Source organism: Melozone crissalis, unplaced genomic scaffold, assembly GCF_028551555.1.
Source record: "Melozone crissalis strain CALT ecotype California unplaced genomic scaffold, PUWL_Pcris_2 ptg000005l_1, whole genome shotgun sequence".
In the NCBI taxonomy this organism is placed as follows: Eukaryota; Metazoa; Chordata; class Aves; order Passeriformes; family Passerellidae; genus Melozone; species Melozone crissalis.
The window spans coordinates 55054402-55071009 of NW_026535783.1; the positions used below are offsets into that span (position 1 = coordinate 55054402).

At 40.9% G+C, this 16608-nt stretch overlaps 1 protein-coding gene across 2 annotated transcripts in view; it reads right to left on the reverse strand.

The window, feature by feature from the left end:
* RGS7BP (regulator of G protein signaling 7 binding protein) overlaps window positions 1-14294 on the reverse strand; it is a 33739-nt gene extending 19445 nt beyond the window's left edge. For both annotated transcript variants that reach the window (XM_054282295.1, XM_054282286.1), the window contains exons 1-2: window positions 14085-14294; window positions 11207-11373 (exon numbers count right to left, since the gene is read on the reverse strand). In XM_054282295.1, coding sequence (XP_054138270.1) covers window positions 11207-11373; window positions 14085-14243 — 326 coding nt within the window. In that variant the 5' untranslated portion in view covers window positions 14244-14294. The remainder of the gene's footprint in view (window positions 1-11206; window positions 11374-14084) is intronic.
* Window positions 14295-16608: the final 2314 nt, after the last annotated feature.

A 16608-nucleotide genomic window follows, 5' to 3' on the forward strand; every position in this document is an offset into this window, starting at 1 on the left:
GAAGCTGCTGTATAAACATGGCACTTTAAAATATTTTGCCACTCAGGCATGTGCCATGCTGCCAAGGTTACCAGCAGTACATTTGCAATGATCTGTCTTGCCATGACAGACAGAGATATGAAGTGTCAACTTCTCTTTGCTCACACAATAAATGCAGACTTGTGTTCTTCTGAAATGGGAAAGCAGTTTCTTCAACAACTTTGAGCACAGAATTTAATATACCAGTGTCTGAATTCTTACACGAGATCTCCTGCCAGGAAATGTTCATGATGGAAGCATTCTTATGAAAGATAAGAACAGCAAGATAAAAAATGGAATATAAGAGAAAAGAAGACCTCCCATGTTAATGTACAAATAATTCAGCATATTATTTCTCTGATAGTTAAAAATTATATGGAAAATGTAAATGTAGATCTATTTTCCTTTTCCCACCAAGAAGAAAATTCAATTCAATAACAGTCAACACTTCAGCATATTTTAACTTTAAAACATGAATTTAAACAGCATTTAACTGGTAATACTGGAATGCTTCCTTTAATGCTCTGTCAAGACAAGATCTTAATGCCCAGATTCAATTATTTACTTAATTGTTCAGAAACAGAGTGATAAAGCAATTAGAAAAATTACAACAGATTTTGTACATCCTGTTGAAACTGGTTGGAATTTTTCCAGTGGAAGCCTGACAGAACTGGTATCTCCCATGGCTGGAGACTGATCTTGCAAGGTACTGATGATGCTGTTAAGAGTAGCTACTATTTGCTACTGTCACTAGAGCAAACTTCCATGTACCAAGCAGCTCCCAGTAAGTGTAAAGTTTTTTCTTAGTTGACTGGGCAGGAAGTGAAGCACTTGAAAGAGCTTGATCAAACACGGGTTGTGAGAAGGACAGGCCCTTAACTGCATGGCCCTGCACAATTAACTTGTCAATGTTGTTGACTGATTTCAGTGAGGGGCACAGAATCAAAATGGTTCCCCTCTAACTAAAGAACAGTGATCCAGAATGTTGAGAAATACTGAGCATTAGTAAAAGCATTTCCATTAACCGGCAATTCTCAGTCCAAGACTTACAAAAAAAAGAGGCAAGAAATCAGAAGCAAAATCCCAGTATATGTGGAATTCTGAGAGCTCATGCTGAAGCCTTTCTAATGCATAACTCCATTATCTCATGTTTTCATTTCTCTTAAGATATATGAACATATTGTCAACATAGATTGGCTTTATAAGATTCAGTGAGAATCAGAAGAAATTTCTGAGAACAATATTAAGCCAAGCTAAACAGGACAAAGATAGGCAGTGTCTATCACCCAAATTGCAGCCATGTGGGATTTCTTAATCGAACAGTATTTAGGAAAATGATCAGGAAAGATGCACTTAAAACTCATCACTAAATTCTTAGCTTTAGTTGTGTTTCATTAGAAACCTACAGAAGAGAAACACTGAAATATGCTATTGAAACAGACTCAAAGCAGCAGGCCTAGTGGGGACAACAAAGGCACTCCTCTCGGCCATCTTGGTTACAGATTAGCACAAGTGCAACTTTCATTTACATCTGTGAAGATAGGTATGAAGTGTATATTATTTTTTCAGAAATACTGCAATGAAAACGTTTTTTTGGATTGGTCTAATGTTAATTTTGAACCACGCAAGGTTCTCTGGTACTCCTAATTTCTGTGGGCATTGAAATTAGCATCACTTGAAAGGTTCATAATCAGCTACACTTCTATCTTCAAATACCTTCTAAAATTTATCTCTAGATCTCCTTGTGAAGCACTATTTACTGATATAAATTAGTAACACTCTGGTTTTTGCTTTAGAAGAGCTTATTAACTGATTCCACTTGTGACATGACATGACAAGACATAGCAACAGGAGTTGCTATGTGCTTTTACATGTTAAGGCTTAGAATTCCAGCAAATTGACATTTAAAATCAATTTCAGAAGAAATTAATTATGAAAACAATGATAAAAATGTAATATCTACTGTAGCAATAAAACAGAAGATTTGAAAACAATGCTTTTCCTTGAAAGACTCAAATATGCGGTAAAATTATAAGTATTTTTCAGAGATAGTAAGTACTGGTACACCTATTTAATAAGTGATTCATCTGCAACATCAGTGAGAGGTTGAATGAGATTTTCCAGACTTTTCCCAAAACACAGGAGTTTGAAAAATTTATTATTTTTGTTAGCCATGTTTACTACAGTAATGTCACAGATCTAAAGATCATTGGATTCCAGGGGGCTTGTTAGATGTACGTTCAAGACTGCCATGAGAAGTTCCCAAATAGTTAATGTGACAGTAGCACATCAGATGTTCATTTCATTACTATTTGGAGACAGGCTACGGGGAAAAAAAGCAAGAAACACTGAAAAAAGGAATGACAAAGGAGAAAAGGTCATGAGAAAATCGGAAGTGAAGCAGAGGTAACAGCAACTGTCAAAACAGAGTCCACACTTAAGTTCTGTGGGCTTTTCAAAATCCTCATAGTTCCTGTTTCTAGAGATATACCTAACTGCTAGATACTCTGGCTGATTACTCCCCAAGAAAATCACTTGCAAAGTAAAGGTGTGAAAAAGATTTTTATGTTCAACAATGAGAGCAGATCTTCTGAAAGGACAAAATGGGGCAAGAGAAGGGCACCAAGTTAGAGACTGCTGGCAGAGAAACCAAATTTTCTGCAAAAGATCAGCTCTGATTCTGCAGCATTTCTGAAGAGACCCTGCCAATGTAATTCAGTCCCCAAATTTCTCATATAAAGGTGTGTATACCTCGGAATAGGAATGTGAAACAGGTTGGTTATTTCAATCATTGCTACAGATAGTCTTACCTATAACTGGAATACTCCATTATTAATGAGTTTGAGAAATAACCCTTCTAAAATCTAACTGTAGTGGAATGCTGTTCATGCACAGCAGAGAACGGTCCATTGAAGGACCTGAATTACAGTAATATCTTCGTTTTTGGTATTTCTTTCCAGGAACCCACAATGGGAGTGATGAATGCAGAGGGCATGTTAAAATGGAAGGGAAACCACCTTAAATCTGCAGGATACTCTGATGCTAGGCCATGGTACTGTGCAGATGAATGTACAGTTTGCCAGGTTGAAGATATAAAATACTAGGAATAGTCAGCCTTTACCTGAGTTCTGATTCTCTGTTTCCCTGTGTCTATGTCTTTATCTGCTTAAAACATAGGAAAAAAAATATGGGAGCAAGGATTAGAATACCACAAAAGAAGTTCCCTAATGGTTTTCAGTGTTTACGTGCAATGGCACTGCTGAAGCCCAAGTACAGAGCAGACCTCAACATCATTTTGATTCCTCATGCAAAATACTCTTTCCACTGGGTTAGACAATGGCAATGTGCCTCCTAATTCTCCACAACTACCTCACAGCTTCAGGTCATGTCACAGAGGAAAAGCTACACTGCTTTATGTTTGCCAGGGAGAATACTGCTATTTGTAGCAGTATCCTCAAGCATGGGCAGCCTCCCTGGCTGCTGGGCTGGGACATGGCTTCCCTGCTATTAGAGGGACCCATCATGCAAGCAGTCTGGCTTACCTGTCTGGCTTACCCAGCAGTCCTGGAGTGTCTCAGCAGTGGCAGCACTGCACTGGAAGGGGCTATGGATATGTTGCGTGTCAGATGGAAGAAAGGGGCAAATAACTGACTGACAAAGACAAGGTCTGTTCTACTTTTAGCACTCGCTTTTCCCTTTTCTCACTTTCATGCCTTTTCTAGGACACAGGTGCAAGTGGTCTAGAAATTAAGTTTGACTCACCTTCAGCTTTGGCTAAAAGGAAGTGATAGGGGCCGCTGTGTTTTGTGAAGGGTCCAAAGTTGTCAGGCTCTGAGGATGCTTTGCCAGCACCTCTGGGAACAATCTTGTCAGATCCTGCACAAGCAAGAATGCTGTCCTTCTGACTGCTGGTGAGGTTTATCATTAAGCAGGTTGCTACAAGCTCTTCCACTTTGTCAAAACTAACTTACACTGTGTTACTGCAGATGTAGAACTTCTAGAATTTTCAAAATGCTGTTTGGAACATAGAAAAATAATAGAGTAATAAAACCACTTTTAGGTCTGTTTGCCCCTTACTAAATCTGGCCTGCAGTTATGAAAGACAGATCTATAAAGGGAGATATTAATACCTTGGATCTTCAAGTCCCAAACACCTATTAAAGCACCTCCAAAGCCAGAGGTACAAAGAAAATGCCGGTCTATAGAGGTCAGCTATTTTGAGAGGTCTGGCTCAATAAATAGCCTTGTTTTTCTTCCATTATTTGCCTTCTGAACTTGGGGTGCCTGACTTAACTTCATTTTCAACTTGCAACTTAAATTGAGTAAATATATTTTATTCTTAATAAGCAAAGGTACTTTAACTCAGTTCCACAGAAAATAGTTTTATCTTTTTGCTCTCCCTTTCCATAATTTTAGATGCATGTGGATTATATAATCAGAGAAAATTTTTGACAAGGAATCTATTCAGAACAATACATGTGCATCTTACTCTCTTGTGAAAAGACTAAGCTATGGTATACCTACTGCACTATCATGCACTACATGGTCCTTAAGGGGTACATTGAACTATCCACATCTGAACTTGTTTATCAAAACATTCCCATTCCCATGCACAGGAACTCCCATTAGTCAAAATAGGATTTGAGTCACTGTAACAGGTGTAGTTTCTGATACACAGTACTACATTTGCAATCACTTCACGATGTAGAAATCAGTGAATATATGCCAGCCAGACAAAGTGGAATAAAGACTGTAATAATTTTCTTCTATTATCTGATCTGCTCAAAACTACAAAAAAATTTCAAGCATGTAAAAAATTCCAGTAAATCTTTACAGAAGCTGAATGTCAAAGTTGAGGGACAATGAGACTTTATACGATAAGAATGCTTAGTAATACTAAAAAGCTCTTCTTTGAAGGCAGACAAAGCTCTCCCTGACTTCACCCATTTCAGACAGTCATAGTTACATCATCAGGACAATTTCCTAAGTAACGTACTATTAAATGATTATAAGAATTGTGAGCTCTAGGATTGAAACAACCTACTGAGATGCTTTTAGTATAGCCCATGAGAGCAAAATGATGTTTTATATTTCCAAGAGTTTTCTGAAATGGAAGATCTCAGTATTTTTTACTTGACAGGATTTTTAAGGTCACAACTTTAAGCTGTTACTATTTAAAACATCTGCAACATTTTAGCAAAAAATCACAAGTTTCAGAGGGCATTAAGCTACTGGTACTACACTGTATAAGAGTACTGATTCTTGCAGTGCATATTGACTACCTCCCTTGTTTTCTTACGTATCATAACATTACTTTTGATATTTAACTATACTTTAATCAGGTCACATTCTGGTTATCATACTGCAATCTCTGTGAAGCCCTTACCTTTTTTATTAACTTTAATCTAGCAGTTGAAACAACACTAACAACTCCAACCCAGAGCTGGGTACAGCCAGCAGCGCCTGTGAGTCAGAACCCCATGATCAACATTATCACTCTCCCCACCTCTGATACACACACTGACAGGAGTAACATGGCAGTGACTGCAAAGATGTCCATGAAGGACAGAGATCTTCATGAATGCTGCTCCATCAGGGTCTAGGTGGGACAGACCTCTGGTTTGTTGCTCTAACTGCTGGTATAAAGTTGGTTTTGAATCACCATTATAAAAATTCTTCCCTGTTGAGCTAAGTGTTGCTGTGCTTTGTTTCTGCTCAGCTAATACTGGCTGCCAGTAGAGCTTTATTTAACACATGCAGTTTAACCATTAAAATTATTTCTCTTATGCCTACCTTATTACAGTTTTCATTAACTTATAGGTCTGCAGTCTTCTTCTCACCTGATGTGTAAAATATTTGAGGCAATCTTTTTTGTTTGTGTCCTTTAGAAAGCAGATAATAATTCTGTAGGGTTGTAATTCAGGGAGAATTCAGACAGTTCAATAAAAAAATTGGGCACAATTGAGTGTCAGCAGAATGTTTTAAAACAGCCTCAAGAAACAATCTAATATTAATTAGCTCTGAGAAAATTACCATTTGGTGCTTATTGAAAACATGAGAATTCCTACTATAGATGGCAAAGGAAAACAAAAGTAGAAATTACATAAAATTAAAAACTTAAAGCAAGATTATGATAGTCTTTTTGTGCAAATGATTGCAATCAGGATGCGATTTTTAGCTGACTTTCTCAACCTTTCCTGAACTTAGAGGTACTTAAAATTAAAAACTATTTAATAAAAGTAACAGATGCACATGGGTATCAAATAAGGAAACCTTCTTTGATTTTTCCCAAGGAGATTTATGATGACTTCATCACAGGCTGGAAGGGACATCTAGAACTAATTTGGCCTAAGCCTCCTACCAAAGCAGTGTCAGCTACAGAGGGTTATGGAGGGCCATGACCACTTGAATTCTCAGTATTTCAAAGGACAGAGCCTCCAGAACCTCTCACTGCACCTGTTCCAATATTCTACCTGCCTCACAGGAAAAAAAGGAATTTAAAATTTTAAATCAATTTTTCTTTGTATTTCAATTTTTACCTGATGTCCTATCACTGTGTATCACTGAGAATAGTCTGACTGAGTCTTCTTTACACTATTCCATGAGGTAGTTTTTATGCATATGGATAACATCCCCCTCCCAGCCCTCTCTTCTCCAACCTAAACAATCCCAGGTCTAGCATGTAGGTCTAGCATACATTGCCTTGTATGTGGGATGCTGCCTAACCATCTTTAAGGTAGTTGATTACACCCTGATTTGGATGTCCTTTCCTCCTTTCTTCTAGGGAGCCCATTGCTGGACCCAGTATTCCAGTCATGGCCTCAACAGCCCTGAGCAGAAAGGAATGATGAACTCCATCAACCTTCTGGCAACATTTCCTAAAGCACCATAGGAGGCTGCTGGCCCTCTTTGCACAAGGGCACAGCACTGGCTCATGTTCAACCTGATGTTCACCAGAACGCCCCAAGATGCTCTTCTGCAGAGCTGATGCCCCAGCAGATACTAGTATAGAGAGAGGTTTATTCCTCCTTATATTTTGGACTTTGCAACACCAGTCAGAAAAACAGAGAAAAATTACTTCTGGAGCTATGCTCACACAGATGTACATTGCCATGCACCCCTGAGCTTCTCACACAAGTTTTGTTTCATGCGAAAAAAGCCACTGCCAACATATATATATATATCAGACTGTCACAGAGACACTGCCAGTTCTGGTCTCAGTTTGCCAAGTGCACACATTATGTAAGCATATCAAGTGCCTGAGAATATGTAAGGACATTTACAAAAGTGTGTGCACAGTTGTGCAGACCTGTATCTTAAAATACAGTTCTGAGTTATCTCTCTGTTGACATCCCAGACTCAGTGGACTCCACTTATAAAACCAGCTGATGAAACCCCATTTGATGAACTCTAAAAGATCACCACTCTATCATTCCATAAAGCAGACTCCCTTCCAAAACAGAGGTTCACATCTTTTTCCTGTCATCTTCTTACTGTTACAAATATTTTTTCCTTTCTTTTTCTCTGGAAAAAATCATGCTGACTCATTTTCTGGTTGCTATACTTTCTCCAGTTTTGACCATGACGACTAATACTATAAGGATGAACAACGTAAATACCTTAATTTCTGCTACATTATATAGAAGAAAATGTGATGAAAGGACTGAACCTTACTCACCTTCTTCAGAAGACAGTTCATTAAAAATCACTAACAACTTTTAGTGTAAGAGCAGGAATCGACCTAAAGTCCTGAGAAAGCCAACAATGAAAAGATGGTTTATTTTGACTTGCATTCCTAAACGACCATTAATTAGAATTGGGATATTTCAATTTAGATTATTTTTATTTCTAATCTTAATTCCCCTCTGCTAACATCTCACTACTTCTATAAGAAAAAGATATCAGAGCAAGTAAAGAAGAGGATGTAATATCTTTGAGGCCCTATGAAGTTGGAGACTTAATTTGAAATTTTGTTTTTCAGTAATATTTTATTAGTAAATAGGTTTTTAAATACATCACACTGTAAAGATGTCCTTATTCAACCTCAGCATTTTTTGAGTAAAAGATCTTAATGTTTAGAGAAATCACATTTTTCAGATACTGATTGTTCACATGCAGCCTTTACTTACTGAGTGCTGGCGAGAGAAGTCATCGTTCCATGCACAACCTGTTTTTTGTATCTTTGCTTATTTTTTAATGAAATCGCTGCTACCAGCAGCTGTCAGGTTTGAGCTAGATGGGGTGATATGGTCTAATCCAGTGTGGACTTCATAACGTTTTATGTTTCCTTGCTACTTCATTTCTTTTTCATCATCTCCTTTGTCTTTCTTCCTCTCAGTTTTTAAAACATAATCATGACTTTCACTTCCTCTGATTCTACAGCTGAATCTGCTTTTGTTGGCATATCAGTGTAGCCGTTTTCTACAGGTACACTTGCAGCCTTCTCTTCTTGTTCACATTACATCACTGTCCTGCTCTGATGTCTGTCTAATATTCCAGAACTGATATGTCCATGACCAATGTATTTTTTGGTCCTCATGACTTCTATCCTGCTCGGTTTCTAACGCATTATCTCCACTTCAGCATTTCCTTCCCTTTCTACAATTTCCAGACTTCTTCCCAGAGCTCCTTTCTCCAGCATAGAGGATTTGCTTTTGTTTTTTTCTTTCCAAGTCTTTGCATCTTTCCCATTTGTTACCTTGCTTAGTCTTGTAGGACAAATGAATTACAAAAGGGAATTCTTCTTATTGTCCAAGTCTTTGCATCTTTCTTTTTTTTCTTTTTTTTCTTTCCAAGTCTTTGCATCTTTCCCATTTGTTACCTTGCTTAGTCTTGTAGGACAAATGAATTACAAAAGGGAATTCTTCTTATTGTCCAAGTCACATGTGTATTTAAGAGTCTCACATGCACTAGTGCCAAGAGGAGCTGGACTAGGTGATTTCCAGATGATCGCCAGAGGTCCTTCTAACCCTAACAATTCCATGATTCTGTGAAATCCTGATATATTCAAAGAGGAACAGCATAACATTAAGGTGTCTGCTAATTTTCCAAAGAAAACAGCACAAACAAGTTTAATGAACTTAGTATTCTCCTAAGACACTAACACTAACTTCTCAAAAGTAAAGAGTGCTCTTAGGTAGATCACTTAGAGACTACCTGAACAGTACTGATGGCCTTAATTAATAGAATGCTGTTCTCTCGTGAAATGTTATAGTCTGGTAACACAAAAAGCTACTTGCTATTATTATTTCTGGGTGGAAAAGCAACACATCTTCTTTAATAAGCCCTGGAAGATATAACTTGTCATGTTACCCAGTGCAGTGTTGTGCATTTTGAACTAAAGCAGTGAACTAAGTAAGCCTTCATCCCATATGCTGAATAACAGTGGTTTCTGAGCAGCACACTACCCTCCTGACTAGTACTAAGGATGATTTAATGCATTCCCGTCCCTAAGCATTTTTCTTCCTGATACTTCTTTCTATCCAATTAGATTCCTATTCCAGATCCTATTTCATACAGACTATATCAGTCTTGTTGTCGAAATGAAAACTAAATCTCTAAGACTATTTATTACTCCTCTCCTTCTATTTCTTTTTTGCTTTCTTTTAATCTTCATTTTCCACCTTTCCTCACAAATACATAAAAAAGTTAATGTCTCATATGGCCTTTCTCAGCTACAGAAGCATGGGGATGCGAAGCATATCCTGTAAATTGTGTGTCAAACCAAACAAGTAATTTCCAGATAGTTTCTAACACCTACCAGTTGTTATGGATATCACAGTATTATCAGAGTTATTTAAAACAGTTTTAGATTAGCCAAATGTCAATCTCGCGGCAACTGCACAACCTTCAGGACATCTTTGTGCATATGACAGACTTCCAGCTGCGAAATGATTGCTTAAGAAACCCACATACTTTCTAAATGAGCATGTACCAGTTGTTTTCTTTACAGGGAAAAAATATTTTAAAGTTACAAAATAGGTTCAGCTATTCAAATGTACTATTTTGGTTCATATTACTTTTTCTTTTGAGTCTGAAAGCAAAAAAGATAAATTTCACTACTGTTTGTTTTCACATTTTCAATGTACTGTCATTGCTGGTTTATTAAAAGTTCCCACTGACTTAAGCATTTTAAAAGCACGTAATTTGTTTGAGGAACAAATCAGAGGTCACAAAATCAACTTAAGTGACTTTGCACAAAGTCTTACTTGAAAAGGGTGACAATTCTACTAAAATATCCAACCAGTATCCTCTTCTGTTTGGTATGTTAGTTCAGGCTCCCATTATATACCAAGCCTATAACAGACTTCTTTATATATTACAGTGACGAAAAGAAATTCAACAGGGATTAGGCAGAGCTACAAAAAAAGAAGGCGTTTTCTTTTTCTAGTGGTGCAAAATACCTTATGGTAGATAGACAGATGCAGAAAGTTCTGAAAAAGTGTAATCAGAAAGACATGACTCAGGGGGTACATGATAAATACAAATGCCCCAGTCACCATACTGTGAAGAACCCACATGGAATTAGCTGCACGAATTCCCATTTTTTAGGAAACAGCAATTTATGCTGGTTGATCTTGCACTGAGGCATAGTCTCAAGTATGTGATAATACATTCTGTCACCATGGAAAGGAATGTACATAATGTAATACCAAAGAATAAATTAAGACATTATATGCTGGCAAAGCTTTCATTCTTATTTCAACACAAACAAGGGTTTAAAAACATGTAGAAGATAAACATAAGTTCTCAGAGTAGTTTTGGCATCCCACTCCTCTGGTTTGCACCTAATTTTGGCTTAATTTTGTTGAGTCTCTAGTTGAACTGAGCTAGTTGTCTCTTACTATTCAATTAGGTATACTCAATGAAAGACTGGACAGAAAGCTATTGCTACTTCACCCTTGAAGGGCATGACTTCCCCCTTGATCTGTAGTGATAAGCAGTAAAATCCTGTTTGTCTCACATAAAAGCATCCAGTGAAATCAGAAGGATATGTTCTTGGTGAGGGGACCAGGATTTGATACAAAATTGCACTATTGTAAGGATTTAGACATTCTGCAAAATTTGTGGTCATACACCCCTACGCCTAAAACAGAAAGATAAGTTAATGCAAACTCTCAGGCAAAGCATTATGTAGTACTTAACAAAGATTAGCACATGAATACGGCTTTAATAAGTTGTCTCCTACCCAGAAATTGCTGCTAGTTTTTGATGAGCCTGATAGGCCATCTCACATCCTCGGGTTCGAGTTTTGTGCAATTCTGCATGCAGAGAAGGACAGGTGACTGAGACATCCCCAATAGAAATGACCAGCTCCCGATAGAGAGCCACCTGGGTATTGAACTCCTGGACAAGCTGAAAAACAAAAACAATTTACATGCATGAGAATTTTTAACTACATTGGTAAAAACAATCCATGTTTTAAAAGCATGCCCAATCTAGGGCTTGTTCTTGCTTCTCAAAATTTCGTAGCACACAGGATCAAGAGCACACGATTCAGTAAACAACTAGAGCCTCCATGGCAGCTGCTTCTTCTGTGAGCTATAAATGTTCATCTGTAGGAAAGTAGTGTTTCTGCTTTTAATATCTGAAAGTGTTTGAGTTATTAGTATTAAATATTAAGCAGACAAAAAAACATCTGCTTTACTAGTAGCATGAGGTTATTTTTTGCTATCATGAAAGGCGAAAATATCTCCAGAAATTACTGCCTTTGCTTCTCCTGCTTCCTGATTAACAGCATGTTCAGGGACTGGAATGTAGCATTTGCTTTTAAATTGGCAATTTTGCTAATTTATTTTGTAATGATTTTTGTTCTGTTACTTCCCTTCAACCCAGATTTCTGACTTAAAACTCATCTGCTGTTACTGACTGAGAAGATGTACCAGATAGGCACTTTCCTGTTAAAATTCCAGAAAGCACCTTTTCTAAAGTGCATGTGGGAAAAAGGAAGAAATCATTAAATAAACACTACAACCTGCATAGAAATCCAATATACAGCAGATACATACAGATCTTATTGGATAAATGGATCATTTTACTGTTATGGAAAGACCATTATTGTTTAGTTCCACCGATCACGCACAGGGAATGATATTTTAAAGAAACGAAACATTTGCTGTCTTCTGAAAGAATGCATATGAGACCATTTGCTCCACATGGTGGCGGGGGTGGAAGGATTAGAGTAATAGAACAGAATATTTATTTATCTGTGTTTTGACCTCAATTCCAAACTATATAAAAACAGACAAGAGTAATTGCTCATAATTCTGCAGTCATCATTACCACCAGGAGTTCAACGTACCCAACATAAAAACATACTGAGAACCTCAAGTCTATCAGAGCTACTAATTTTTAAAGTCAAGTCCTCAAATTCTCATGCTCAGGAAATAAACGAGTCACCTCTGCAGTGTTATATTCATACCCTTGATGCATTCCACTGCAATTAACTGTATAGCTGAGAACTGGTATCAAAAATAGTTTTGACCATGCTTTCTGAAATTTCATTTTAAGAACAGCAAATAGGTTCCTCTGCTTCAGGAGCAGCAAGTCAGCCCAAGTGCATTTCAATACATCTGCACCCTCCCACACCCAGATCCCAAACAAACCCAAAAGCACACACCAAACAAAGCCCTAGGCACAATATTATTTGCTAAACAAGTCCTCAACTTTTATCATTCTGTAGCTTAAGAGAATACATGAAGGCAATGGAGAGGAAAAAATTTGTACTGTGTAGTGTCATAGTGTGATTATTCTGCAATAGGAAGAAAAATGTCGCATCCTGTAACTGGTAACTGGTTGCATCAGACCCATTTTGCCAGTTCTCACCTGACATCCCCTGTTTAAACAGACTCATCCAGACACCTTAGCACTGTCCAGGAAAACAAAACCACACATATGTTGCTGAATCAAGACACAGAACAAGAAAAAACCACACTGATTTTACCTCCCAAATCCTATCACAACTTGATAGTCCATCCTTTATAAAACATAGTTTATTTCTAATCAGTCAATTCTAAAAACTTCTCTGCAACTAACAACATTATGCTATTGAGAATAAGAAAACAGGCAGAACCTACTAAGATCCACTTGTTGGGTATATTTATAGAGCTACTGTGGCAGCTTTTGCTCCTCCATGCACTGGGAATGGCTCCCAATCTTGAAGCATCAGAGCGGATAATCTGCCAGCACATTTTTCAGCACCAGAGGAAAAAAAATTGCCAGAATCCAGCAGAATAGAAGTAGCAGCTCCATTGCTACTGGACAGAGCTTTAGTGAGGTACAGATTTACCCAGAAAAGTAGCAGTGGCTTCATTTTTTTCCTACATCTGTCACTAGCTAGAGGAGTAATTTTGGGGCCCAGCGTCAGGCTGACTGGAGGTCAGAAAGCCTGAAAGGGGGCATACGGTGCTGATTTGGAGGAAAGTGTCAGAATCCAAGCATTTTGAATATGACTGAGGAAAAATCTCATACCAGAATGCGACAGTCCATAAATAACAGACACAGGCGTTTCACCTGAGGTTTTACAACTGCAACCAGCTACTCTGGGAAGACTGGTAACAGGTACCATATACATCAGGAACAGCATTTCAGGGCCTCTAATTCTAGGTCTCCTTATTTAGAAGGATACTAGGGCAAACGTGCGGTTGCTGCACAAGACAGCAAGTAGTGCAGCGATTCATTGGAGGCAACTATTTACCCATTTAGGCTTCAGTGCGCCCAAGCCTGGGGACAGATTTGGACGGATCTACCGAAAAAGCAACTCCAGCTGCTTTGCTGTGAGTGTACTGGGGCAAGGACTCCCGCTCCCGCAGGACTGTCCAGGCGACCGGCTCCGCTCCCTGTCCCGCAGCCGGCTCCCTCAGGTCTCCTCGAACCTCTCGCCTCCGCTCTGGAACCGCGGCGAGCTGGGGCGCAGGGCAGCACCCCGGAGGGGACTGCGGTTTAAAAAACAGTGCAACTGCACGTGATGGGAATAGTCAAGGTGGCGGGAAGAACGGCACCGCTGCCTGCGCCGGGAGAGCCCGGAAAAGGTAAAAAACTACGGCAAGCCCGCCCGGCGTACCCACCATCTTACAGTCGTCCAGGGTTCTCTGGATCTGGTAGGCGCTATCGGAGCCGCTGCCCCGGCGTTCGCTGTCGCGGCCGTGCGGCGAGGTCCTGCTGCCCTGGAAGATGGAGGCGGCGGAGCGGGGGCGCTTCCTGCGCCCGCTCGGTGCAGCGCTCATGCACACGCATCCGCCGCGCGGAGCCGCCCGCGGACGCGGGCAGCGCCTTCCCTGCCGCCGCCGCCGCCGCCCCGGGCACGGGTGCGGGCCCGCGCCGCTCGTCGCCTCGGCCGGGGGAAGCCGCGCCGCTCACGGCAGCGAGCGCGGCTGCTGTGGGCGATAGCCTGGCGGCTGCGGGAGAGCCAGGGGAGCGCCCTGCAGCATCGCCTCCGCTACCGCGGGGAGAGGCGGAGGGGCTGGCGCCTGCCCTCCTTCAGCAGCATGTCAGTCCCCGCGGAACCGCCCCGCCGGTGGCATGCTCCGCCGTCCTCCTTCGCGCAGCCGGCGGGGGGAGTGGGGGGAGCGCGACCCTGCCCGCTGGAGAAGAGCGCCCATGCACTGCCCCGTGCTCCCGGCGGGGAAGCCCGACCCGCCGCGTGTGGCCGGGCGCCCGCCGCGAGCGGCGCGGAAGGTCCGGAGGGGCTGGCGCCGTCAGCAGCACCGCCCCCGCGGGGCGGGGGCGCCGCGGCCGCGCCCGCCGCGCCCCGAGCCCGCCGGAGCCGTGAAGGGCCGGGTCAGCGCCGCGCCAGCGCCGCGCCCGGCCGGGCCCGGGGAGCCGCCGCCCCACTGGGAGCCGCCCCGGCGCGGCCCGGGATCGTAGGGCACCGCCCGTCCCGCATTTGCCGAAGCTCATACCTGATCTTCAAGAGGCGTGCTTAGGTGTCGCTTTTCTCTATAAAAAAATACTTGGTTCGTTGCTCAATATTGATCAAATTTAGTCAAATGTTAGATAGTGTCCCAACGAGGGACACGAAGATGGTGGAGGATCTGGAGGGGAAGCCTTATGAGGAGCAGCTGAGGTCACTGGTTTGTTCAGCCTGGAGAGGAAGACACTGAGGGCAGACCTCACTGTGGTCTTCAACATCCTCGTGAGGTGAAGCAAAGGGGCAGGTGCCAATCCCATCGCTCTCACAGCCAGTGCAAGGATTTGAGGAAATGGCATGAAGCTGAGTCAGGGGAGGTTTAGGTTGGATATCAGAAAATTTTTCACCCAGAGGGTAGTGAACACTGGAACAGGCTTGCCAGGGAGGTGTAAAAGCACCAAGCCTGACAGAGTTCAAGAAGTGTTTGGACAACACTCCAATACATATGATGAGATTATTGGGGTGTCTTGCACAAGGCCAGGAGCAAATTCAGTGGTCCTGATAGGTTCCCTCCAACTCAACATATTCTATGATACTATGACTTTCTTTCTGTCTGTAAAAAAACTTCATATTTTGGGGCTCTAACAAAAAGTTTGGTGTTTGTGATGCAACACAATTGCATTTGTTACTTGCAGGAAAGATTAAATAATAATTAAGTGGAGAAACTCTGGGCACCCGCAGTGCAGTTGCAGTTCACCGGGCTGGTGCTCACAGTGCTCCCAGGCCGTGGGCACAGCCCCTCCAATGCTGTGGGGGCTGTGGGGCTGTGCCCCTTCTGTGTCTGCAGCTGCCTTCCCCGGGGGCTCCTGGGGACTGCACTGCCCCTGCGTGAGCTATGGCCTGAGACGGCTTCAGCTTCTGCTGGTCTTGTTCCTTTCTGTACCCAGGGAGCTATGGCTGTTTAGCTCTCTTCTGGTATAATTTTATTTATTCAGGCCGCTGAATAAGAGCTTTTTTTGTGTTTTGGTAATGTTCTTGAATCCAAAGCAACATTAAACACATCACACAGAGTAACCTCCATCTTGCCAGGGGGCTTGAATATGCCATCAATGCCACTCTGGCAGCTTGAGGAGCTCTTTTCAGGCTGTACTGACCATTACTGTAACATGGACAACCTCATATCCACTTTAATCTGGATATGGCCTATGAATCTCCTTTGAAACTCTTTTTTAGACTTCTCCTGCTATTTTCACAAAAATGTAAGCTGCTGGATATGTGGTTGTATGGATGGATTTGCAGCACTTGAAAGTGCTGTCATCACCTTAGTTAAAGCTAAAATGACCTTGTAGTTGTAACTTTACTTTTGTAAACATAATACTAGATTTTCAGCATTCTGTGAAGAAAAACTTGCAGTTTGATAGTTTTAAGGACATCACTTTTTTTTCCATGGTTAATTTAATTCTTTTATAGGAAGCAAATGCATGAAATTATGCTTTGGGCCAGAACATTGTGCAGCTACAATATAGAGAAAAGACATTTCCTAATGACAAGAAAAATATTTTTAATACTGGTAAAAAGCAAAATGAACACATCTTCTCCTCACATCTATATAGGTAAGGGAAAATAAATTTGTAAAGGGAAATTAAATATAACGCTATGCTATACCAGTGCTAGTGTTTTATTTGTTGCTTAAGGATCACTTTAGTCAAATGTTGTAGTATTTTTTCAGTCTATTTCTAGTC